The 26237-nt window shown below is 33.0% G+C and overlaps 1 protein-coding gene across 13 annotated transcripts in view; it reads left to right on the top strand.

The window, feature by feature from the left end:
- The window catches only part of PTPN4 (protein tyrosine phosphatase non-receptor type 4), a 208998-nt gene that overhangs the window by 124031 nt on the left and 58730 nt on the right, over window positions 1-26237 (top strand). For all 13 annotated transcript variants that reach the window (XM_038564936.1, XM_038564934.1, XM_038564933.1 and 10 more), the window contains 3 exons: window positions 4990-5078; window positions 20931-20994; window positions 24493-24665. In XM_038564936.1, coding sequence (XP_038420864.1) covers window positions 4990-5078; window positions 20931-20994; window positions 24493-24665 — 326 coding nt within the window. The remainder of the gene's footprint in view (window positions 1-4989; window positions 5079-20930; window positions 20995-24492; window positions 24666-26237) is intronic.

The raw sequence follows: 26237 nt of genomic DNA, 5'->3' as shown, positions 1-26237 counted from the left end.
TCCTATATAAGGATAGCTTGGCTATTCACTTCCATACAAGTCTTGCACACGCAAATACTTTGACATTGCTGCTGCTGATGATGATAAAGAAATGTCTCATTGAGCTCTTGCCATACAGTTAGTTTTCTGTACAAAGATACCCATGCACAGGTACAACATATACTTTTATTAACTGAATGGCATGATGATGATTATTCATTAAGTGGACGTGGATTGTCATAAGGTCTTCATCCTTGTCATCTTCACAATGAGTAGGCTGAGGAGGAAGAGAAGGGGTTCTTATTGTCTCAGAAATAGTAAAAGTGTAAGAAGTAGAGGAAATGGAAGGAGAAGCAGGAGAGGCGGGGACACTTGCTGTAACTTTATGGAAATGTATTGTTATATCTAACTGACTCTTCTGCTTTTTTCATTTTGCTAAACAGCTTTCTATATCATACCAATTGTTCTTCCACTGTCTGCTTTAGTTTTAGTGCTCATATCATGGAAGGGTCTATGTTGTGAAAGAAGTCAAAAGCAGTCTTAAATAATCAGAACTCTTCTGCCAGACTGTCAAATGTCAGTTCATTTGCTGCACCTTTTCTTCTACTTCCTCATCGTCTGGCACTGGTTTGGAAGCATTCACCTCTATCAGGTCATCCTCTGTTAATCTTTTGGTGTGGTGTCTGTTAGCTCTTGAATTTCTTGATAGGTCCATATCATGAATCCTTTTTCTCCATCTTTTTACCATATCTATAATCTCTTTCATTATTTTCTTGACTGGCTTTGTTTTAAGGTCTGTAAAGTCACACACATCTGGATATGGTTTTCTCCAGCAGGAATATATTGTTTCAGGAAAGCTTGATGGCTTACACAGCCTTTTTTAAATAACAGTGGCAATAAATAAATAAATAAACAAACAAACAAATAACAGTGGCATTCTCAATAGTGTGAGCCTTCCACATTTGTATGATGTTCTATCAGGGTTCTTTCCCATAGCATAGACAGTCCTTTACATAGAGACCATGTGTAATGAGCTTACATGTTCTAGAGGCTGAAATAGAGATGTTTTTGAGGGCAAGTAGAATACTTTGACATCTTTTGCTGTTGAACTTATGGGGTTCGATGGCCAGGGACATTGTTCAATATCAAAAGAACTTCAGAAGGCAATCCCTTACAGGCAAATTACTTTCCGACCTGAGGGACAAAGCATTGATAGAACCAGTCCAGAAAAAGGGTTCTCGTTGTACAGGCCTTCTTGTTGTATAACCAGAAGACTGGCAGATGATATTCATCTTTTCCCTTCAAAGGTGGCAAGTTAGAAGCTTTATAGATATGGTCAGTCCTGATCATGAACTCAACTGCATTTGCACGAAACAGTGTTAGCCTGTCTTTTCCTGCTTTAAATCCACAGCCGTGCTTCTTTGCCTTACTAATAAATGTCCTTTCTAGCATTTTTTTCTTCCTGAATACACCACTTTAATCTACATTCAAAACTTGTTCAGATAGATAACCTTTTTTCTCAGTGACTTTATCAATGGCATCTGGGAACATGGTTCCAGCTTCTTGTTCGGCAGAAGCTGCTTTTCCTGTTATCTTGTCATTTTTTTATGCCAAACTTTTTAATAAAATTATCAAACCATCCTTTGCTAGCATTAAATTCTTCAGCTTTAGAGTCTACACCTTCCTTTTGTTTTAAGTTGTCATATAATGACTACATATTTTCAATCATACCAGAATCTGTAGGTATAGGTTTACCTTTCCTATAGCAGTCTAGTACCCACATAAAAGCTGCATTTTCAGTATGAGATGAAAAGGTATAGTATTTCACACAAAGTACCAGGTTTTTTGTGCATGCTGGTGTAATTGCAGCAATAGCTTCACAAATTTCCTGTTCATTTTTCACAATGGTCCTCTTGCTGGATACATTTCTCTTGAAACAGCAGGCAATCACAGCTGCAGACCTCACTCTATGATATATATCAAGCAGTTCGGCTTATTCTTGTAATGTCATGATTTTCTTTCCTTCTTGGGAACACTTCCAGCATCACTAAAAAGCTCTTTGTTTGAGTCCAGTGATATTATTGGAGGTTTACAGTATTACACTAAACACGTTGAAAAATAAGCAACTGTGAGAGATCACTGTTATTACTATATGTAATTTATTGGAGAAACCAAATTGCTCATGAACAGATAAGTGTCACACTGTTTCAAGCAGATACTTGGAACACTCCTGCTCACCACAAGAGCAACAGGAGGTAACTATGAAATTATTACAGTAATACAGTATGTACTACAGTAAATGTTACGCAGTTACGATTTCATGTTGTATCTTTACATTTGTTTACATTTCTCTCAGCCATAATGGTGCCATGTGTAGTATGTAAGCTTGCAGAAGTTTAGTATATCTTAACTTTTTATAGTTGATTTGTATGTATTTTATGGTAACAAATGATAAAATAGACTAGTATCTACATATATTTTATACAGTCATGACATACCTAACTTAATTTTTTTTATATTTCTTGCCTATGTGATTTGTCTGCAAGTTTTTTGAAATTGCTGCAAATCTCCAAAAATTTTTCAAATATATTTATTGAAAAAAGTGTGCATATAAGTGGATCCACACAGTTCAAACCTGATTGTTCTTCACAGGTTAACTATACAGGGCACTTTTCTATACCTGCGAGTCCAACAGTGGAAAAACAAAGGCCCTATACCTTGCCACTTAGGTTCTAACTTTTTTTTTCTTTTTTCTTTTTTCTTTTTTTTGCCTCTTAGCTTCTAGTGAAGAATAAAAAATAAACAGATTAAACAAGGCAAATTATTGCATAATATTGGATAGCAGTAAGTGATAACAAGAAAAAGATATTTTAAAATAAGGTGGTCATCATGCATTTTCCTGTACATTGGAATTAATAGCATTTGTGTCTGTTAAGGACATAACACTTGTTTCTTTGATCTTGCCCACTTCTCACATCACCCTGGGAATGGTCACTTTAAATCTAGATAATTATAATTTAAGAATTTGAGTTCCTAGATACCCTGAACATGTTTCTTTCTTCTTCCTATTTTTTAACATGTGTTCTTATCAACATAACAACTTGATTGATTTAGTCAACAAATAGTGTTGAGTTCTGCATATCTCTTTAATGATATTGGTTCTTCTCAAGTGCTTGGTGATCCTTCCTTGTGTACTTTTGTATTTGTGATTACTAGTTCACTTGCTTGTAGATGTTGTCTTTGCTATGGCCTGCCTTAGAATGAATATATTGCCAGGGAGAACATGGCTATAGTTTGCCTATCTCATTCTGGGCCTCTTCATTCATTCTGAGCATCACTCTGACTTCTGTCCCTAGTATCCACACTTACTGATTGTAGATTGGCTACACATACTTCTCTATGTCTCCTAGCTCAATCCAGACAGGGCAGGATTGTGGGGTTGGTAGGAGATAATTACCTGAGCTGCTTTCTGCCTGGTCATCCTGACAGAAATTTGAGGCTCCCTTATTTCTTTTATCTGTTGTCTGTAAAATTGTACCTGTTGACTATGCTTTCTTTCTGCCTGCATGTAGAACTTATTCTTCTAGTAAACTAGTGTCTAGTTTACGCTGTGGTCTTCTATAATTTTTTTCTTAAATATGAGTGTAAAAAAAAATCTGTAGCCTCTTTATGTTTTTACAAATTCTTTAAAATATCTAGTCCATTGATTATATACCTCTAATGTTATGGATTGTTTTCATGTATTTTCTCCAGTGTTTTATGAGATTGGGAGCAGAATGAGCAATAGGTGGGGATTCCTGGGTGGCTCAGCGGTTTAGCGGCTGCCTTCAGCCCAAGGTGTGATCCTGGAGTCCCGGGATCGAGTCCCAGATCGGGCTCCCTGCGTGGAGCCTGCTTCTCCCTCTGCCTGTGTCTCTGCCTCTCTCTGTGTGTGTCTCTCATGAATAAATAAAATCTTAAAAAAAAAAAAAAAAAAGCAATAGGAACATATGCTAAGTAAACCATTTTGGTCAAACTTTAAGACTCTCATAATAGTGTACAATAACGGTGGTTATTGTGTTACCTTGGCCGTTTGTTATGTATTATCCTATTGAACAAGTTAATTTAGTAAGATTTAGTTTTATTTTATTAGAAATTATTGAAGCTGCATTTTAAAGAGGTTTTTTTTTTTTTTTTTTTTTTTTTTTTAGGGACACAGTTACAAAATCCTAATTATAATTTCATCAATTAGTTCTGTCTTCTGAGCATATGGATATAGGGAGTAAAAGCATTATTGCTCTATTAGCTTGCCTGTACAGTGTTTCAAGTCAAGTAGCAAAACTATTTCAAGGTTGATTAGCATATGAGAAAAGAATTTAATTCTACTCCTTTTGTCACTAGTGCCAGTTGGCTATTCAAAGTGGATCAGTTAGCCTGAAAACTTTCACTTTCCTCAAAGCATCATTCAAATTTTCTTCTCTAGAATCTTTCAAACTTTCCAACACTTGTTAGCCACTCTGTACTACCATGATATTTTTATTGTATTATATTAGTTATATGACTTATTATTATATTGGAAATCTTGTTTTATTATAGGTTACACTTTACCAAACTCTGAACTCCTCCATGTTTTATCCACTTTTGTAATTCTGACACTATACTTACACAGTGGTTGAGTCAGAATAGTTTTAGAAATAGAAGAAAGGATACTAACTTATCATTCTACAAAATGAGAAGACTTTTGATTCCTTGTCTCAAATTCTCAGTTCCAGTTACGAACTGTGGAGAATCCTGAGATCATTTTTACTTTGGATTAATGAATTTTTATAATGCCAAGTTGAAGTTTGTTGTGAAGTATGTTATTTATTTTTATGAGGTAACAATAACCATATGGGTTTGTAAATATTGTGCAATTATATTCTGCCTTTGAAAATTTTACATTGTATTTTTAAAACCTTATCCTATTTTTAAAGTATATATTTAACAAGAAAAGCCCAGTATTTTAGACTTGTCATTTTCTTTTTTTTGAAGGATCAAAGTAACAATGAAATTATGATTGGAGTGATGTCAGGAGGAATTCTGATTTATAAGAACAGGGTACGAATGAATACCTTTCCATGGTAAGAACTTCCATCAATACTTTTGCTTTTACCATTATATTACCACGTATAATGATTCATATTAAAGAAAGTGATTGTTGACCAAGTACGTGGCTTGCCCAATCAGAGGAGTGTGGTGCTCTTGATCTCAGTCGGGGGGTCGTGAGTTCATGCTCCACATGGGGTATAGAGATTACTTAAATAAATAAAAAATTTTTAAAAAGTGGTTGTAAAACTATATTAATGTTGTCATACAACTTATCCCACTTGAAATCAACTAGAGAATACCAAAATAATTTAATTATTTTACTTTAAAATGTGCTTTAATCCATCAGAACAGTATTCGTAGACAATACTACTTAATGAATGTTTCTCTTTCAGAATCTCTGAATTTATACTATAGAATTGTATCTAATACTATTATGTTTACTGTGTCTTGCACCCTGTTGATTGCTCTAAATCAGTATTTTATCTAAGTGCGTTTGGTGGGGTGTTAGTTTATTAGTTAGAACATAGGCATGGTTGCTGCATCTAGGATCCACTATTACAGTGGTTTCAGTTGGTTCTAGGAAAATTATGGTGGCTCCAGGTGTTTAAAACTCATCTTTCTTTAGTTTTACTGTTCTACTTTCCTTAGTGTGTTGTCTTTGTCCAGAATGACTCATCTGCCATTACTTCTGTATCCCAGAATGAGGAGGAAGGAAAAGTAGCATCTGCCACTTTCCTTTAGGGGATAAATTGAAAATCATAAAACTCAACTTAGTCATATGTGTTACATATTATATGAGTAGCTCTGGATTTTTAAAGTAAATGGACTGATTTTCTTTAGCAAAAGAAACAAATACAAAAGAAATACATGGTAGTAATCTGTTCTTCTCTGTATCTCTGTTTAAAACTTTTGGTCCTGGTTTTTCACTATCTGATTTTTTTTTAATAGATTTTTGTAATTAGTCATTTTAATAACAGTTTAGTAGAAATCTGATGAGTGACAGAAGAAGCAACTGTTTTAGAAAATTGCCACAACTTTGTTTAAAAAATAAAGATAAATTTCCTAGGTAGGTCACAAAACCACATGAATTAGAAAATTCAAAAACTGAGATGACTGTCATGAAAATTAAATACTTTTGCCCTTCAAAAGACACTCTAAAGATGAAAAAGCAAGATACAGTCTTTTGTAAAATATATATTTGAAAAAGAACCTATCAAGAATATAATAAGAACTTTCATAGCTCAGTAATAAGAAGACAATCTGATTAAAAAGAATAGGCAAAATATTTGAATACACATTTCCACCAAAGGACATAATCCAGATGGCAAATGAGCACATGAAAAGATGTTCAGTCATCAGTGAAATGCAAGCTAAACCACAATGAAGTACTACTCACCCACACAATAGCTCCAATTAAAAAAGAAATGAAAGGGACGCCCGGGTGGCTCAGTGGTTTGGTGCCTGCCTTCGGCCCGGAGCATGATCCTGAAGTGCCGGGATTGGGATCCAGGGAGCCTGCTTCTCCCTCTGCCTATGTCTCTGCCTCTCTCTCTTTGTCTCCCCCATGAATAAATAAATAAAATCTTTTAAAAAATAAAATAAATTTTAAAAATTAAAGAAATTTTTAAAAAATAAGACAACACCAAATGATGACAAGAAGCAGAACACCTGAAATCTCACACATTCCTGGTGGGAGTGCAAACTAGTATACCAACTTTGGAAAACAGTTTGACAGTTTCTTTAAAGTTAAACCTTGATGTAATCCAGCATTTCTATTCCTGAATATTTATGCAAGCAAAATGAAAACCTAAGTTCATATAAAGATTTTTACAGTGACATTCATAGCTACATTATTTATAGCAGCTCAAAACAGACCTACAAATACCAGTTGGTGAAAGGATAAGCAAATTATGGTATATCTCCATAGTGGAATACTCTTCAGCACAAAAAGAAATGAACTATTAATACACTAAACCATTTGGATGACCTTGCCCTCAAAACTTTATGCTAGGTATAAGAAGCCGGACACAAAGACCACATACTCTTTGTTTCTGTTGGTATGACATTCTAGAAAACCCAAATTACAGAGATAGTAGACCAGTGGTTGCCAGGAGCTGAAAATGAGAGGAGGCAATTGATTGCAGAGAGACACCAAGGGAACATTTTGAGGTGATCAAATGTTCTATGTTCATTTTGTTGGCAGCTAGTTACATAACAACACATTTGTCAAAATGCTTTGAAGTATTCATTAAAGCTGGTATATTTCATTGTGTATGCTAACACCTCTGTAAAGCTCATAAAAGAAAACTAAGTATCATTTAGTGTTTCATCTCACATCTTTTTAAATACTTGCCATGTAATTCAACCTGGTTTGTTTGGAAGAGCATATAAAACAGTTTAAGACACAGCCCCTGCCTATTAGCAAATGCACAAAAAATAATTATAAAATCAATAACAAATATGTGATTAAAATCTTCATAGAAGATAATTATCACTCATTTTTATAACAGTGAAATGGCAAATGCACATCTTTGAAATTAATACGTTTCTGATTTTTACTAAAGACAATTTTAAAAAATATTTTACTTTGTATTTCATATTTTCTATAAATGTCAAAATCTGAAAAATTCTTTTTTGATGATGTGGATTAAAATAACAGTGATAATCTAAATTTTTCTGTATTTTCAAAACCCTATATTGTATACATACTCCCTTTTTATTATTATAAGGATTCTAGAAGAATTTTTGAGAAATTGTTTTGGAAACACAAAGGATACAATCTCTCTAGGGAAAATTTGAATGCCTCCATGATATTTGAGATGGTTTTTAAAGGATGAAGGGAAATTTCGTGAAAAGGAAGTATGGAAGAGGTATGTGTGGATTTAGGGAATTCAAGTAGAGATAGCAAGCATTTGCAGAGACCTGATAGTAAGAAAGGATATGGCAAGTTGAAGAAATGATGAGCTGTTTGGTTTGGTTTCTCCTGCAGTTGTCTTTACTGAAGATAGAAGCAAGGGCACAAGAATTTAGGAATATTTTGCATAGAAGAGAAATTAGATTCAGATTGTGACAGATCCAACATACTCTGTATGCTAAGTAAGGAGTTGGCATATTAGTTTACTGGTGAATATGCTTAGAACTAGTTTATTGTTGAGAAATAAAACTCACACTTCCAAGTCTTTATCATAGAAGTTAGGTTCAAAAAAAAAAGAAAAAGGATGTGAATGTTTATGATGTTGATTGGAAAGTATATAGTGTTTATTTTAAATTTTGTCTTCAAGAATTAAACTGGGATTTAAAATTGGTAGAGCTACTGTATCTACATCATCATGGAACCTAAGAGTTTCTTCTGATCTTAACTATTCATGGCTGTACATACTAACAAACTGGCAGGAATACTTAAAGGTAATTGACTAATTGCTAGTGACTGAGCAAAGACTGGCTTGGGAGATGAAAACTTCTGAAGGCCCAGCCTTACAAAAGTCCCCACACTTTCATTAGTTTTACTACCACCAGGCATCCCACCAGGTTACCAGGTGGAAGATTGGAGAAAAATCTATCATGCTCTGGTGAGCAGGGTAGGGTAAGCAGAGAAGTAACCATTTTGAGATATGCTCAGAGCTTTCTCTTCTCCTTAACAAAGATCTGCCCTCAAGAAAATCTGATTTACATGTACTTAACCAATATGGATTTTACCAGAGCATAACCAAAGTGGGAGAAGAAAATATCATTTCCAGGCTACTCTGTACCCCCTGTGAGAGAGTGAGCTGAAAAGCACTGCAGATCATAGCCAAGTAGAGAGAACTAACCGCTGAATCCTGACTATAGGTTAAAGAACAATTCCTTCCCAACCCCTCACCCTACTGCCACATCAACAGGGCTCCTGTATAACAACAGGAAATTGCAACTTAAATAACTGCAAGGCTCAGACTATTTTTAAGAAGGAGTCTTTCAGGAAACCTAAAGACTACTAGAGGAAATAGTAGCCTCAAACACTTCTCTCACATATTCCTTTGAAGAAAGCATAATTTGATTAGTTTGGTTTTTAAAGGATTCATGCCCCCTGAGCATAATTGAAAACAATAGAGCAATGTGTTGTTAGTTAGGGGTGTTTTATGCTGGGTATCCTTTTTGAAGGAATGGGATGATTGGTACCAGGATTACTCAGGATTACTGTGGACATACCTCAGGGTGCACCTTCTTGAAGAGCAACAGCCTAAGTTTAACACTGAAAGTTGGCAGACTAGGGCAGGGGGATGGAGTGGGAGAGGGTAGTGGTTGATGAATTTCATGAAAAAAATGCGGCAAATAACAATGACAAGCTGTGCCAGGGTTACACATATCTTTTTGAATTAGTGTTTCTGTTTTCTTTGAATAAATCCCCAATAGAGGAATTATTGGATCATATGATGTTTCTGTTTCTAATTTTTTGAGGAACCTCCATACTGTTTTCCACAGTGGCAGCACCAGTTTACATTCCCAACAACAGTGCACAAGGGTTCCCTTTTCTCCACATTCTCAACAGCATTTATTTCTTGTCTTTGGATTTTAGCCATTCTGACTGGTATAAAGGGATATTGTGGTTTTGATTTGCATCTCATTGAGGATTAGTGATGTTGAGCATCTTTTTGTGTATCTGTTGGCCCTTTGTATGTCTTCTTTGGAAAAATGTCTATTCAAGTCCTCTGTCCATTTTTTAATAGGTTTGTTTCTTTGTTATTGAGTTGTATGAGTTCTTTATAATCTGAATATTAACCCAGTATGTAGTACATGGTTTGCAGGTATCTTCTCCGATTCTGTAAATTGCCTCTTCATTTTGTTAATTTTGTTTGCAGTGCACAAGGTTTTGTGTTTTTTTTTTGTTTGTTTTTGTGCTTTTGGTGTCATATCCTAAAAAATCATTGCCTAGACCAATATTAAACTTCTTCTCTATGTTTTTTTTCTGGAGTTTTATGGAATCAGGCCTTATGTTTAAGCCTTTGATCTATTTTAAGTTAATTTTTATGAATGGTGTATGATAGAGGTCCTATTTTATTTTTCTGCATGTGGCTATCTAGTTTTTCCCAACACCATTTGTTAAAGAGACTATCCTTTCTTCATCAAGTGTCCTTGGTTCCCTTATAAATATTAGTTTTGACTATGTATGTGGAATTTAATTCTAGGTTTGCTCTTTCCATTGGTCTGTTTGTTTATTTTTATGGTATTTCCATATCATTTTCATTACTGTAGCATTATAGTATAATTTGAAATTAGTACAAATTTTAGGATTGATTTTTTTTTTTCTATTTCTGTGGAAAATGCCATTTGAATTTTGGTAGACTATGCATTGAATCCATAGATGACTTTGGATAGCATGGACATTTTAACAATATTAACTTTCCCAGTCTATTAACGTGGAATGAAGTGTCTTTCCATTTGTTTCTTTCTTCTTTGATTTCTTTCAACAAAGTCTTGTGGTTTTCATAAGGTTGATAATTCCCTTCATTAAATTTATTACAGGTATTTCTTTGTTTTGTTGCTATTATGAATAGGATAGTTTTCTTTCTTTTTACAGATGTCTCATTGGTAGTGTATAGAAATGCAAATGATTCTTATGCTTTGATTTTATATCCTACAATTTTACCGAATTCATTGCTTAGATTCACTGTTATTAGTTGAATCTTTGTCATTTTTAATATCTAAAAAAATTTTTTTAAATATCTATATCATCATATTCAGAAATAACAATTTTACTTCTTCCTTTTCTATTTAGATGCCTTTTATTTCTTTGTATTGACTAATTGGTGTAGCCAGGACTTCCAGTGCTATGTTAAATAGGAGTGGTGAGAGATGTTTTTTTCTTAATTTTAGGGGAAAAACTTCAGGTTTTGTTTATCAAAGTATAACAAAGTATAATGTTAACTGTGGTTTTGTTGTATATGCCCTTTAGGATGTTGAGGTATATTCCCTTCGTATACAATCTGTTGAGGGGGTTTTGTTTGTTTTTTGATCATAAAGGATATATTTTGTCAATTACTTTTTCTACATCTATTGAGAAGATCATATGAAATTTATCTTTCTTTTGTTCTTGTGGCATTTCACATTTATTGATTTGCATATATTGAACTATCCTTGCATCCCAGGGATAAATTGTATTTGGTCATGGTGTATAACCTTTTTAATGAGTTCTTGAATTTGATTTGGTAGAATTTTGTTGAGAATTTTTGCAACAGTCTTCAACAGAGATATTGGTCTATAGTTTTCTTGTAGTGTCCTTACCTGGCTTAGGTATCAGGGTGTTGCTCATCTCCTAGAATGAGTTTGAGAGTCTTTCTTCTTATTTTTTTGGAAGAATTTGAGAAGGCTTGCATTAATTCTTTTTCAAATATTTGGTAGAATTTCGTAACGAAGAAATCTGGTCCTGGGATTTTCCGTGTTGGGAGGTGTTTGATTACTGATTCAGTCTCCTTACTTAACATTTGTATATTCAGACTTGACTTCTTCCTGACTCCGTCTTGGTAGGTTGTATTAGTCTAGGAAATTATCCATTTATTCTAGGTTATCTGATTTGTTCATAGTAGTCTCATGATCCTATGTATTTCTATAGTATCAGTTGTAATTCTTTCTCTTTCATTTCTGATTTGAGCCTTTTTTTTTTCTCAATCTTGCTAATGGTTTGTCCATTTTGTATATCTTTTGGGGGGGGGGGAAACTCTTAGTTTTTATTTTTTTGTTGTTGTTTTTTTTCCTTGTAGCCATTTCATTTATTTCTACTCTGATCTTTTATTATTTTCTTTCTTTTGCTAACTTTAGACTTAATTTATTCTTATTCTAGTTCGTTGAGGTGTAGTTAGGTTTTTCATTTATGATCTTTCTAATTTCTTAATAGAGTAGACCCTAGAATCACATAGTTATTCTGTGGGCATAGTTTCACTTTTATGTAAATTTTTTTCAATAAATAGTTTAGTACTGAAACCATATTTTCTCTTACAATGCTTTTATCATTTTCTGCAGCTTACTGTATTGTAAGAATATAGTACATAGAACATACATACAAAATAGGTGTTGATTGTATATTTATTGGTAAGGTTTTTGGTCAACAGTAGGCTACTAGTAGTTACGTGGAATTTCAACTGTGTATGAAGTTGGTGCCTGTAATGCTCACATTGTTCAAGGATCAACTGTATATGCATTTATTGCTATAAATATCCTCTCAGAACTGCTTTTACACCATTCCATATATTTTGTTATTTTTAGTTTCATTTGTTTCAAGATATTCTTTGGTTATCCTTTTCATTTCTTCTTTGACCCATTTGTAGTTCAGCAGTATGTTTAGTTTCCACATGTATGTAGATCTTCCACTTTTCCTCATGTTGTTGATTTTTGGTTTCATACCTTTATTGATTGAAAAGATAGTTGGTTTGATTTCAGTCTTTTTAATTTTGCTAAAACTTGTTTTGTGTCCTACCATATGATCTATTCTTGAGAATGTTCCATATGTACTTGAGAAGAATGTGTATTCTAGAATGCTACTGTTGGATTAAATCTTCCAATGATGTCTTTTAGGCCTATTTCATGTAATGTATGGTTCAAGTCCATTGTTTCTTTATTGAATTTCTATCTGGATGATCTTCCCATTGTTGAAAGTGGGGTATTAATGTCCCTTGCTATTATTGTACTATTTCTCCAAATCTGTTAGTATTTGCTTAATATCTTTAGATGCTCTGATGTTAGTATTTGCTTAATATGTTTAGATGCTCTGATGTTAGTATTTGCTTAATATGTTTAGGTGTTCTGATGTGGACCACGTAATATGTTTAGGTGCTCTCTATCTGTTAGTTTTTGCATAATATGTCTAGGTGCTCTGACACATACTTAAAACTTTTATATCTTCTTGATGAATTGATCCTTTCATCATTATGTAATGAATGACTTTCCTTCCTTGTTTCTTGTTACTATTTTTGACTTGAAGTCTATCTGATAGAAGTGTAACTAACCCCACTTTTTCTTAGTTTCCACTTGGGTGGAGTATCTTTTTTCTGTCTTCTTGAGGGGATGTGCGTCCTTTTGTCATTTTACTGTAGGTTTTTGTTTTGTTTTGTGTTACATTGGAGCTTATTTTATAGATAAAAAAGTTCACTTTAGACTGATAACAACTTATCTTGGAAAATAGTTCATTAGACTGATACCAACATATCTTGGAACACCCACAAAGGCTTCACCCTTTTACTATTCCGTTTTATATTTGGTTTTTTTTTTTTTTTTTTTTTTTTTTTAATTTTTATTTATTTATGATAGTCACAGAGAGAGAGAGAGGCAGAGACATAGGCAGAGGGAGAAGCAGGCTCCATGCACCGGGAAGCCCGACGTGGGATTCGATCCCGGGTCCCCAGGATCACGCCCTGGGCCAAAGGCAGGCGCTAAACCGCTGCGCCACCCAGGGATCCCCTCGTTTTATATTTGTATTGTCAAAATGGAGCTTTTTATGTTTTGGATGTTCTATGTCTGACTGTAATTTTTGCCTTTCCCAGTGTGTTGTATACTTTTTGTATATTTTACATCACTGATTCGCATCTTTTCAACTGGAAGAATTCCTTTCACCAGCTTAGAGTTGGTGAATTCCTCAACTTTTGTTTGTCTGTGAAAGCTTTTATTTATCCTTCATATCTGAAGGATAACTTTGCCAGATAAAGTAGTCTTGTCATCAGTTTTTATCTTCAACCCTTTTAATGTATCTTTCCACTCTGTCGTGGCCTGTAAGATTTCTACTGAGAAAGGGCTCCTTTGTAGGTGACATTCTTTTTCCTGGCTGCCTTTAAGATTCTTTATTATTGATTATTGATAGTTTGATTATAATATATCTAGGAGAAGACCTCTTTGCATTGTGATACTACAGTGATCTATTAGTTCCATGGACTTGTGTGTCCAAGTCTTTCCCCAGGTTTAGGATATTCACTGTTATGTCTTTAAATAAACTCTTGGTCCTCTTCTCCCTCTTTTTTCCTTCTGGAGCCCGGAATATTCTAATATTTTTCCTTTTGGCTGGGATCCCTGAGCTCAGGGATACTTTCATAGCTTTTTAAATCTTTGTTCTGTCTTCTGCTGAGAGTTTCTAAAATGATTAGTGCCATAAATATCCAAACTTTGCATTACCATGAAAATATTTACTTAGATGATTGGGCCAGGATCCCAAAGCAAATTTTGACAAGTAAGGTTGAATCTCTTAGCCTCTTAGGTATGAAGGCTAGAACAGGATCTGCGTATTATTTATTAAAAGGTTAAAAAAACAAGACAAATCTATTTTGCTGATACTGATTATATAAATGATACTTTGAAAACTCCCCTCTTACAGGATTATATGACTTGGATATAAGAAGAAAGGCAATATAGAAAGGAAAAATAAAAACATCATTATGCTTTTTTATATTAAATAAAAAATATTTTAAAGGTTGTCCCATAAGATTTTGAAATGTTAAAAATTTCTTCTCCAAATTGCTTATAGTTTTATTTCATTTTTTTGAGATTAAGTTTTTGGGAGAAAAATAAAGTTTTTGGGAGGCAGTTTTAAATTCATAAGAAAATTCAGAAGAATATAGAGATTTCCATATATCTCCTAACCTGACCCATGTATAGCCTATCCCCATTAACATTACTCTTTATAATGGTGTATTTTTTACTAAGGATGAACTTATATTGTCACATCATAATTACCCAGAGCCCATAGTTTACAGTGGGGTTCACTCTTGGTGGTGTACGTTCTATGGGTTTGGATAAATATATAATGATGTATTATCCATCATTATAATACATTACAGAATAATTTTTTAAAGATTTTATTTATTCATGAAAGACACACAGAGAGAGGCAGAGACATAGACAGAGGGAGAAGCAGGCTCCATGCAGGAAACTCGATGTGGGACTTGATCCTGGCACTTCAGGATCACACCCTGAGCCAAAGGCTGATGCCCAACCGCCGAGCCACCCAGGCATCTCTAATTTTTTTTCTTTAATAATTCTTCATGCCCCACAATCTCTCCCATTGACTTCTATCACGTACTATTCTCTTTTTTCATAGTTTTGCCCTTTTTTTGTATGATTGGAATCATAGCCTTTTCAGATTAACGTCCTTTACTTGTTACATGAAGTTAAGTTTCTTCTCCATCTTTTCTTGGCTTTGATACAACATTTTTTGTAGAGCTGGATAATTTTCCATTATCTGTATGTACCACAGTTAACTCATATATCCGCTACTGAAGGACATCTTGATAGCTTTCAGGTTTTGGAAGTTATTAATAAAACTGTTATTCATACTTATGTGCAGCTTTTTGTGTATATATATATGTGTGTGTGTGTGTGTGTGTGTGTGTATATATATATATATATATATATATATATATATATATATATATATAGCGTATATGTATATATTCCTGTTTCCTTTGAGTAAATACCAAGGAGTGCAATTGCTGGATGTATGGTACAAGTATGTTTAGCTTTATAAGAAACTGACAAACTATCCACCAAAATAACTATACCATTTTTCATTCCCATCAAAATGAATGAGAACTCCTGTTGATCCACATCCTCACCAGCATTTAATATTATTAGTATTCTGGGTTTTGGCCATTTTATAGGTATGTCGTGGTGTATCATTGCTTTAATATGCATGTTGGCATGATCTGAAGTGTCTTTTCCTATGCTTATCTGCTCTCTATATCTTTTGTAGTGAGGTGTCTGTTACGGTCTTTGGTTAATTTTTTATTGGGTTTTATTATTACTGAGTTTTAAGAGTTCTTTGAATATTTTGGATAATAACCCTTTCTCCGATGTGTCTTCTACAGATATTTTCTTCTTTGTTTTGTCTTACTTTACTTTATATGGTCTTTCACAGAACAAAAGCTTTTAATTTTAATGAAATCCAGCTTATTATTTCTTTTATGGATCATATTTTTGGTGTTCTAGCTAAAAAAGCGTCATCACATCTAAGGTCATCTAAGTTTTCTCCTGTGTTATCTTTTAGTAGTTTTATGCCTTTAATTTTACATTTAGGTCTCTGATCCATTTTTATTTTTTGTGAAGCATATACTGTCTTTGTCTAGATTCATATTTGTGTTCTTGAATGTTGACTTGTTCCAGCACCATTTGTTGGAGAAACTGTCTTTGCTACATTGTATTGCTTTTGCATCTTTTTCAGAAATCATTTGAATGTATTTATGGGGGCTTATTCCTGGGTTCTTCATTCTGTTTCATTGATCTATTTTGTCTATTCTTGTACCGGTACCATACTGTTTTCATTACTGTAGCTTTAAAGTATAGATTGGGTGATCTCAGTCTTCCAACTCTCGTATTCTCTTTCAATACTACAATACCAATTGTGGGTTTTTTTCCCTCTCCATATAAACTTTAAAATCAATTCGTCAATATCCACAAAATAACGGTGGGATTTTGACTGAGATTTCAGACATTCTGAAAGTGGGAATTGACATCTTCACAGTACTGATTATTCCTATCCAGAAATACAGAGTGTCTTTATATTTATTTAGTTCTTTGATTTTATTCATTAGAGTTTTGTGGTTTTCCTCCTATAATTCTAATACATATTTTTTAGATTTATGTATAAGTATTTCATTTTTGAGGGTTCTAATTTAAATCTTGTTTATGGTGTTTTCAAATTCTACTGTTCATTATTGACATACAGGAAAGAAATAGACTTTTGAAAAAAAAAAAAAAAAGAAATAGACTTTTGGTATTAATCTTATGTCCTGCACCTTGCTATAATTGCTTATTAGTTCCAGGAATTTGTCAATTCTCTTGGATCTTCCACATAAGTGATCGTGTCATCTGTGAGTTAAGGTTTATGTCTTCCTTCCAAATCTGTATCTTTCATTCCCTTTTTGTGCCTTAATTGTATTAGCATGGAATTCTCATATGGTGTGGAAAAGGAGTGGTGAACTGAAACATCTTTTCTTTACTTAGTAGTAAAATCTCTAGTTTTTCACCATTATTAAGTATAATGTTAGCTGTAGGGTTTTTTAAGAAAGTCTTTTATCAAGTGGAGAAAGTTTCACTGTCTTCCTACTATATAGTGGGAGTTTTCATCATGAATCGTTGTTGGATTTTGTCAAATGCTTATTTGGCATATATAACTGATTTTTTTTTTAATCTTTCAATGTGTCTGTTTATATTAATTGATATTTGCTTTAAAGTCTGTTCTTTTTGAAATTATTAGAGCCCTTTTTTTCTTTCATTCTTTTTTGAGGTATAATTGACATATAACATTATGTTATTTTCAAGTGTACAATAATGATTCAATATTTCTATATATTGCACAATGGTTATTACTGTAAATCTGAACAGTATTCATCACTACGCATAGTTAAAATTATTTTTCCTCATGATGAGAACTTTTAAGATCTTTTAACAACATTCAAATGTACAATACAGTATTATTAACTATATTCACCATGATGTACATTAGATCCCTAGTACTCCTGCTTTTTTTTTTAGTCTTAACAGGTATTTTTTTGTACATCTGTTTACATTTAACCTATATATGTCTTCATATTTAAATAAAATATTGTTGTGTCTTGTTTTTTTGATCCACTCTGATGTCTTTTGTTACATTTAGCCCATTGATATTTTATTATTAATTTTTAAAATTTAATGTACATTCAATTAACATATAGTGTATTTAATATTAGTTTCAGAGATAGAGTTCAGTGACTCATCAGCTGTATATAACACCCAGTGCTCATTACATCATGTGCCCTCCATAATGCCTATCACCCAGTTACCCAATCCCCCTACCCCACTTCCCTCAACCCTTAGTTTGTTTCCTGTGGTTAAGAGTCTCTTACGGTTTGTCTCCCTCTCTGATTTCATCTTGTTTTATTTTTCCCTCCCTTCCTCTTTACTCCTATTACTTGTTTCTTAAATTCTTCTTATGAGTGAGGTCATATGATAATTGTCTTTCTCTAATTGACTTAGTTCACTTAGCATAATACCCTCTAGTTCCATCAACATCATTGCAAATATCAAGATTTCATTTTGTTGATGGCTGAGTAATATTCCATTGTATAGATACACCACATCTTTATCTGTTCATCTGTTGATGGACATCTGTAGCCCATTAACATTCTTTTTAAGATTTTATTTATTTGAGAGAGAGGGAAAGCTAGAGAGAGCACAAGTGGGGGGCAAAGAGATGGAGAAGCAGACTCCCCACTGAGCAAGTAGCCCAACATGGGGCTTGATCCCAGGAACCCCCAGAATCATGATCTCAGCCAAAGACAGATGTTTAACTGACTGAACCGCCCAGGAGCCTGTCCAATGGCATTTTAAAGCATTTTTTATATGTTTGTATTAATATCTACTATATTCATTACTATGTTATCTTTGTTGCTCTTGTTTCCATTTTTGTATTTCATTCTTTTTCTGCCATATGTTTTTTAATTGAGCATTTTATTGTGGTTTTCTTTTCTGTCCTTAGCTTATCATTTTTACTTATTTTGCCTTTTTTTTTTTTTTTTTTTTTTTAGTGGTTACTCTAGAGTTTGCAATTATATTTATATTAATCCAAGTCTACTTTCAAATAATAGTATATCATGTCACGGGTAGTGTGAATGTCCTATAACAATTAGAAAATAATACTAATTTCCTGTCCCTTGTATCATTGCTGTCAATCATTTCACTAACATATAAGCATGTAACATATATAATTCTATGGATAGGATAAGTACATATATAATTGTATACATTGTTACTTTTATTATTTTGAACAAACTGTTATACGTTTGTTCAAAATGTTGAACTGATCTAACTGATGTTAGATCAGTTAAGAATAAGAATAACCAAGTTTTTATTTTACCATTTATCATCACTTAGTCCTTTTTTCAGTGTTTTTCCTCTTCATATTGATCCAAGTTTCTGGCCTTTATTATTTTTCTTTTTACATTTCTTGCAAGGTAGGTCTCATGGCAACAAATTCCCCCAATTTTTATTTGAGAAAGTCTTTATTTCTCATTCATTTTTGAGGGATAATTTCACAGAATATGAAATTTTGGGTTGATGCCTTTTTTTCTCTCAACACTTTAAATACTTCACTCTGCTGTCTTCTTGCGTCATGATTTCAGAGAAATTGGATATACCTTTTCTTACCTTTGTGCCTCTGTAGGTGAGATGTTTTTTCTTCTGGCTTCTTTTAAGATCTTTTTCTTTGTCTTTGATTTGTTATAGTTTAAAAGTGATAGACCTAGGTGTGGTTTTTTAAGGCATCTATCCTGCTTGTGTTCTCTGAACTTCCTTGATCTGTGGTTTGCCGCTTGATGTTAGTTTGCAGAAGTTCCTTAGTCATTTTTGTGTCAAACATTTCTTCTGTTACATTTCTCTTCTCTTGTTACTTCCATTATCATATGTTACTGTATGTCACATCTTTTGTAGTTGTCTCATACTTCTTGGATAGTGTATTTGTCCTTTAGTCTTTGCTTTCGGGGTTTTGAGGATTTTATTGATGTATCATCTGCCTTTGAAATGATTTCCTTAGCTGTGTCCAGTGTACTAATAAGGTCAGGAAAAGTATTTTCTGTGATAGTGTTTTTTACCCATAGATTTGGAGGGGTGTCTTTCTAATGATTTCCATCTCTGTGCTTAGATTTACATTGCCCATCTGTTCTTACGTGCTTTTTGCTTTATCCATTAGCGCCCTTAGCATATTAATCATAATTGTTTTAAACTCCCAGTCTCATAATTCCAGCATCCCTTCCATGTCTGGTTCTGTTCTGTCTCTTCACATCATGTTTTTGCTTTTCGGTTTGCCTTGTAATTTTTTGATAGCCAGACATGATATTCCAGTAAAAGGAAGTGCTATAAATAGGCCCTTAGTAATGTTGTTGTGAGGTGTAGGGGGATTGGCAAGTGTTCTGTGTCCTGTGACTAGCTCTTAGTGTTTTAGTGAGCCTTTTCCTCTAGACTGAGTTTCACAAGTGTTTCTTTGGGGTTTTTTCCTCCCTGCTAGGTGGGATAGGATGGCTAGAGTGAGTGGGAGTTGAGTAGGCTTCCCCAGGTTGGTTAAGCTCTAGTAATACCCCAGCAGATGAGGATTTGGTTAACTAGTTTCTGCTAAAGGCTGACCTTCTTAAGAACAGAGTGCTCCAGTATATTTCAAGATGGCTTCTTTTCCCCTTCCCTAGCCGGAAACCCAAGGGTATTTTTCTCTGATATTTACCAAGGGAGTCTGATTGGGCTCCTAGAGATAAACAACATTGCAGGAGGTCCTCCCCTTCCCGCAACAGTGTCCCTCTGGAGCTTTTATCACTGTTGAATATGTCCACACGTAGCCTCCAACAGTTCTTAAATTACAGTTCAGGTTTTCCTACCCTGGCACTAGTTCCTCCAGCAGTTTCTGCTTGTGAGTCTGTGCTCTGATAAGCTGCAATTCTCTGTTACTCACCCATTGGTCTCTCAAATCTTCGGTGTAGCATTTTACCCTGTGCCCTCCCCTCTCTTGTGAATCCAAGAAGAATATGTTGAGTTTTTTTTTTTTTTTACTTATTACAGTGGAGTGGTGATTTCTAAGCTCCTTACAGAACCAGAAAAGGACTTGTAGTTTTTGGTATATCTTGAAATTTTAATTTGTGGTATGTGTTTTTATGTATTTCTCTAGATATAAAATTGGAAAAGATAGAATAGTTCACAGCAAATATACTGATAAAACTTTGTTCAGTTGATAGATTCTAGTTTTTCATGAAGCACCAAAATCTTTAGATTTCTTATATAATGGGTATATATATGATTGAATGTTTAGATATTATTGAATATAGAGCTAAAAGATTTTTGTATTATTTTAAGTTAATGTTTTTATATTTATTCAGTATTTTAAATACTCCCAATTCATTCTCTTAATCCAGGTTGAAGATTGTAAAAATTTCTTTTAAGTGCAAACAGTTTTTTATTCAACTTAGAAAAGAAGTGGTGAGTATTGATCTAATAATTATTAATATAAGTGAATATATTTATAAATATAGTATTCATAAAAATAACATTTATGTGAACTTAATATTTATGTAAATGAAGTCTTAAGAAATGAAGTTCTTCATGGCCACACTTTTAGTATGAGTGAAATTACTACTAATGTTGATAACTGACTACTGAGTTAATTCACATTTTAGAACATTGTTAATTTCCATGTGATTCTGATTTAAAGTTCTTCTACTCTCTTTTGAGCTTTGAAACTAATCTGAATCATGATGTTCATTGTCAGTTGTCAAGGTCTATTCTAATCTGAATCATGATGTTCATTGTCAGTTGTCAAGGTCTATTCATAAAGGTAATAACTGAGCATTTTTTCATATATATTCCCCCCCCCCCCCCCCCCCCCCCCGTACTAATCAACAGCATTTCTTTTCATATATAAGCTCATTTTCTTTTAGGGAAACTGAGTGTTTAGTTTTGTTTCTAGGTCATGAATGTATAGTATATTTCCTCCCTTTGTGGGAATGCTGATGTCCTTTTTACATATTGAATACAGTACATTAAGTTATCATGGAAAGTACAGCGTTGGAAAGAGTTCACCTTGTAAATTATTTTATCTATTTAATTGACTTAAACTCATTTTTATCTTTTGCTTTAAATGATTTCTTATAAATCTTAACAAATTAATGCAGATTTCAAGATGGTTGTGTGTGTGTGCATGTGTATAAAATGTATTTGAAATCTTTAAAATACTTGAATCAGCTGTGTTTTATCAGGGTAATAATCTGACTATGGTTTATCATTTATACTCACAAACTATGAACTTTTTTTCTATTATTTTATTGAATTCCACAGGAAAGTATACAAATATTAAGGATAGTATTTGATTGATAGATATATAATATATATGCAGTATTAATATGTAGAACATTACTACTGCCTTGGTATTATTGCTATTGGAACTGATGCCCATTTGTTATTATTAACCTTTCCAAAAGATAAATACTATTCTCATTTGTTTCATTGTGGATTAGTTTGCTTATTTTTGAACTTTAAAGAATGCAGTCATACATAATGTTCACTTTTTGTCTACATTGTAACCTTAATATTGTGAGGTTCATTCATATTGTACATAGCAATAGTTCTATTGCTGTATGGTATTATATCGAGTGAATAAACCATAAATTATTCATTTTTATGTTAGTGGACAATTTTGGCATTACCAGGTTGTAGCTATTATGACTAATACTGCTAATGAAAATTTTTATACATGTTTCAAAACACCTGGAAGCTAGAGAACAAATATTTTACTTTAAATTATTATATTGTTAGAAGACAATGTAGAAGTCAGTTCTAGATTTTCCCCATTAATGATACTATCATTATTGGCGATAATAATTATGGTATTAACATTGATTGAGGTCATAGTATGTATCTGATAATTATACAGCTATTTTCGTGTCATTTAATCCTCACAACTATTCTCCAAGGTAATATATCATTAGGAACGTGTTTAGCCACAGTAGTTAGATCAACAAAAGTCATCTAACTACTGATTAAAGACTGTAAATAGTCATAGTCTGCAGTGTTGCCTTGTTAATGTTTTTCTCTGAAACATGTCTTATACTTAAATACCCAAACATTATAGAAACTACTTTTCTTTCAATATAACATTTTTATCTATTGTTTATAAAATGTGGAAAGTGGATTTTGTTGCAAATTTGTTACAAGTTGCCCAAATACAATTAGTAGAAAGTCCAAATCACACCTAAAATTTTTGAAGTATGCAAAAATGTCAGAAATATGTTTGATTCTTAGATGTTGCTTTTCCTGAGAGGCATTTCTGCATGCTCCTCTGTGTAAGACCTTCTCTGTCATTTTGCATTATTTATGGCATGTGGTACAATATGTAAACTATTGGGGCCTACTGTTAAACACAATTCCACTGTTAAGCACAATTAACTCTTTGGTGATGAAAAAATAGTATTCTAAGCATATTATCTTCTAACATAGTAGTTTAATATTTATACATGGGCATCTTACTGTAGTTTCATTATGGAAATATATCTTTTGATAGTCAAACATTTCTATCAAAGGAATAGAAAACCTTTAAAGAAAAGATCATTCACTTAGACTGTGTTAAAATTAAAAACTGTATCCATCAAAAGACATCATTAAGGGAGGGAAGTGGCACAGAGTATGTATATAATACACATGGGTGCACACACGGGGACCACATCCTTGGTTATATGTCGAACTCAATCCAAAAATACGCTGCTGATTTAAACAGATACTTCAGAAATGAGAACATCCACATGACTAGGAACATAGGAAGGTGTTGAACCTCACTAATCATCAGGGAAATATAAATTATAACCAAAATGTGATCCACCAGAATCGTGATAATAGTATAATGAAAAGTTTGATAAGCCAGTGGTTGGTAAGTATTTGGAGGATATACTGCTGATGGAGGGGAGTGCATATTGATCTAACCATTTTGGAAAACTGTTGGGCATTATCTACTGAAGATGAGCACATAATCTTATGATCCAGTAACAGAAATGCACACAAATATCCTCAAACTGGAAACTTCAGATGTCTTTCAATGCCAAATGGATAAATAAACTGGTATATTCATGTGACAGAATGAATATGATAGAATGAAAATTATTTTCATAACCATATGGATGAATATAAAAACATAATACTCAACAAAACAACCAGACGTAAAGACATATATATATGATTCTATATATATATATAAAGTTCAAAAACAGTTATAACCAATCAATGGTGATAAAAGAAGAGGGATTACCTTTGCAAAGATAATCTGGTAGAAAGGGGACATAAAGAATACTTCAGAGTTGCTAGTAATAATCCATTTCTTGCTCTGGTTGGATGTTAAATGTTCATATCATTATATGAAAACCAGAGCTGTACACTTAAAACATGCATGCCTTTATATGGTTTACTTCAGTGAAACCATATAAATAGTAATTTGTACCAGTCTTTTAGAGAAAAATTAAAGAAATGTCTGTATTATGTTAAAATTTGAGTTGCATAATAGTGTTCAGAAGTGATGAGTGAATATACCTATGTACTGACAATCTAGACAGATTTACAAATTTCGAGATATTTTTAAAAGATGTGATGATATATCTTAAAGTTTAATTCATGGGCCAATATTACAGTTTGATATAGAATTATAGCTAGTAAGTTTTGAAAACAGATATGTATCAATTCTTAAACTTATTTCTAACTATATTCTAAAATTAAAGTCCTAAAAGTCATTAATATTACTGAATGAGGTGAGATTCACATTTTGCAAACCTTTCCATTTATGTTACTGCTTTTTTATTGGGTAAGCAAAAGAAGGTACTATTCTTTAAGGATTAGTTATTTGTAAGGCTAGATTATTTATCTGTAGAAAGTAAACTAAATGGAGCATTAGATTCTGATATTTTACTGGTATTCTCTGCATTTTGTCATTTATTACAGCATGAATCTAGAGAAACATTATTGGGATTTAATATGGTGAATTACAGAGCATGCAAAAATTTGTGGAAAGCATGTGTAGAACATCACACATTCTTCCGTTTGGACAGACCACTTCCACCTCAAAAGAATTTTTTTGCACATTATTTTACATTAGGTTCAAAATTTCGGTACTGGTGAGTATTGCTTATGCATTAATGCTTTATTATTGGATTTTTCCTCACTTTAAGATAAAGATCTATTTTAATGAATCATAGAATGCTTATAATTCATATGTACCTACTGAGTCATAATCTTTGAACTGTGGCCCCCTATAGATTAGCAAAAAGTTTTAAAGGGTCTTGTGATCCAACAAGATGGAGAAATCTCTTCCACTGACTATATTTTAGATCATTATTTTTTAAAGTAAATCAGTCACTTATTTACATTCTAGACATGTTATGAATTCCAATGTATCTTTGTTAAACATTTATAAGAAAACTTTTCTTTGTTCTAAGACATCTTTGTCAAAATGAAAGTATCTTCTGCATGAGCATATAATTGCCAGTTTCCCTCACTATCCAAAAGTAGACTGTTCCTATGAAACCTTTTATAAGCCAGATAGCATAAAGTGAAGAAGCCATTACCATTCATTTATATGGAAAAAATTATTTAGCATTCCCAGACTCCAAGAATCACCTCTCATAGGCTTTTTTCAGATACCTTAGGACACATCTTGCTAATGAATGGACAAAATAAATTGAGATAAAGCACAGATGCTCACAGACATAGTTCAAAACTCTGGCTTGATGCTGAGATGCTGAGTGTACTTCCTTGGAAGGAGGTTGGTGGGGCACTCTTGCTGCTTGCGGTGTGCACAGACTCTATAGTACTTGCTGCAAAACAAACACTGAATGCTATTTTCTCTGTTTTTTTGTAAAAGCAAAACATCTTTTGGGCATTGAAAACAGGTACTGTCTAATGTAGACATTTTATAAAAGCAAAGTGGCATAACACAAACTTTGCAAAAGCAGGGGATACCTGTAGTTTGCTTTTTTATGTATAAGTTCGTTAAACCCTTTATTATAAAAGTTCAAACAGCTATTATACAGAAATCACATTTAGTGAATGAACAACAACCCTAGATTCCTTTTCCTAAAACTGTCTTATTTTCTTCTTGATAGCTTTTATTTTTTTCCTATAGGAAACAATCTTTGAGGGATAATTCTATATTTGGAGAAATTCTGATTAATTTTGCCTTAAAAGAATTCTTAAAAAACCCTTGAAAGCTAGTTTTTTAAGTGCAATATGATAAGAATCACATAGCAAAGTCATTCATAATCTACTTAAACAAATGTTACCCGTTTCTGTTCCACAAAAGATTTGCCATCTTCAGTAAATAAAACCTTATCATTATGTGTTAGATTAATTCATGTTGTATATTCATGTGGAAAATATTTGTACATGCCTCAGAAAAGGCATATATTAAAAATCTCAAACATTTTTATATTCCCAATTTGTAATTTCATTAAAAATTACAGCATAAAGCTTAGTACAGTATATAATATTAAAAATATATGTCCCTCCTCTCCAAAAAAGCAGCTCCCAAATTCATTGGCAGCACTTAAGCAGAATTAGGAAACTTTTTTTTTTTTTTTTTTAAATTTTTATTTATTTACTTATGATAGTCACAGAGAGAGAGAGAGAGGCAGAGACACAGGCAGAGGGAGAAGCAGGCTCCATGCATCGGGAGCCCGATATGGGATTCG

Source organism: Canis lupus, chromosome 19, assembly GCF_011100685.1.
Source record: "Canis lupus familiaris isolate Mischka breed German Shepherd chromosome 19, alternate assembly UU_Cfam_GSD_1.0, whole genome shotgun sequence".
NCBI classification, from domain to species: Eukaryota; Metazoa; Chordata; class Mammalia; order Carnivora; family Canidae; genus Canis; species Canis lupus.
The sequence above is the reverse complement of the archived record's forward strand: the minus strand, read 5'-3'. Positions and strand labels throughout refer to the sequence as shown.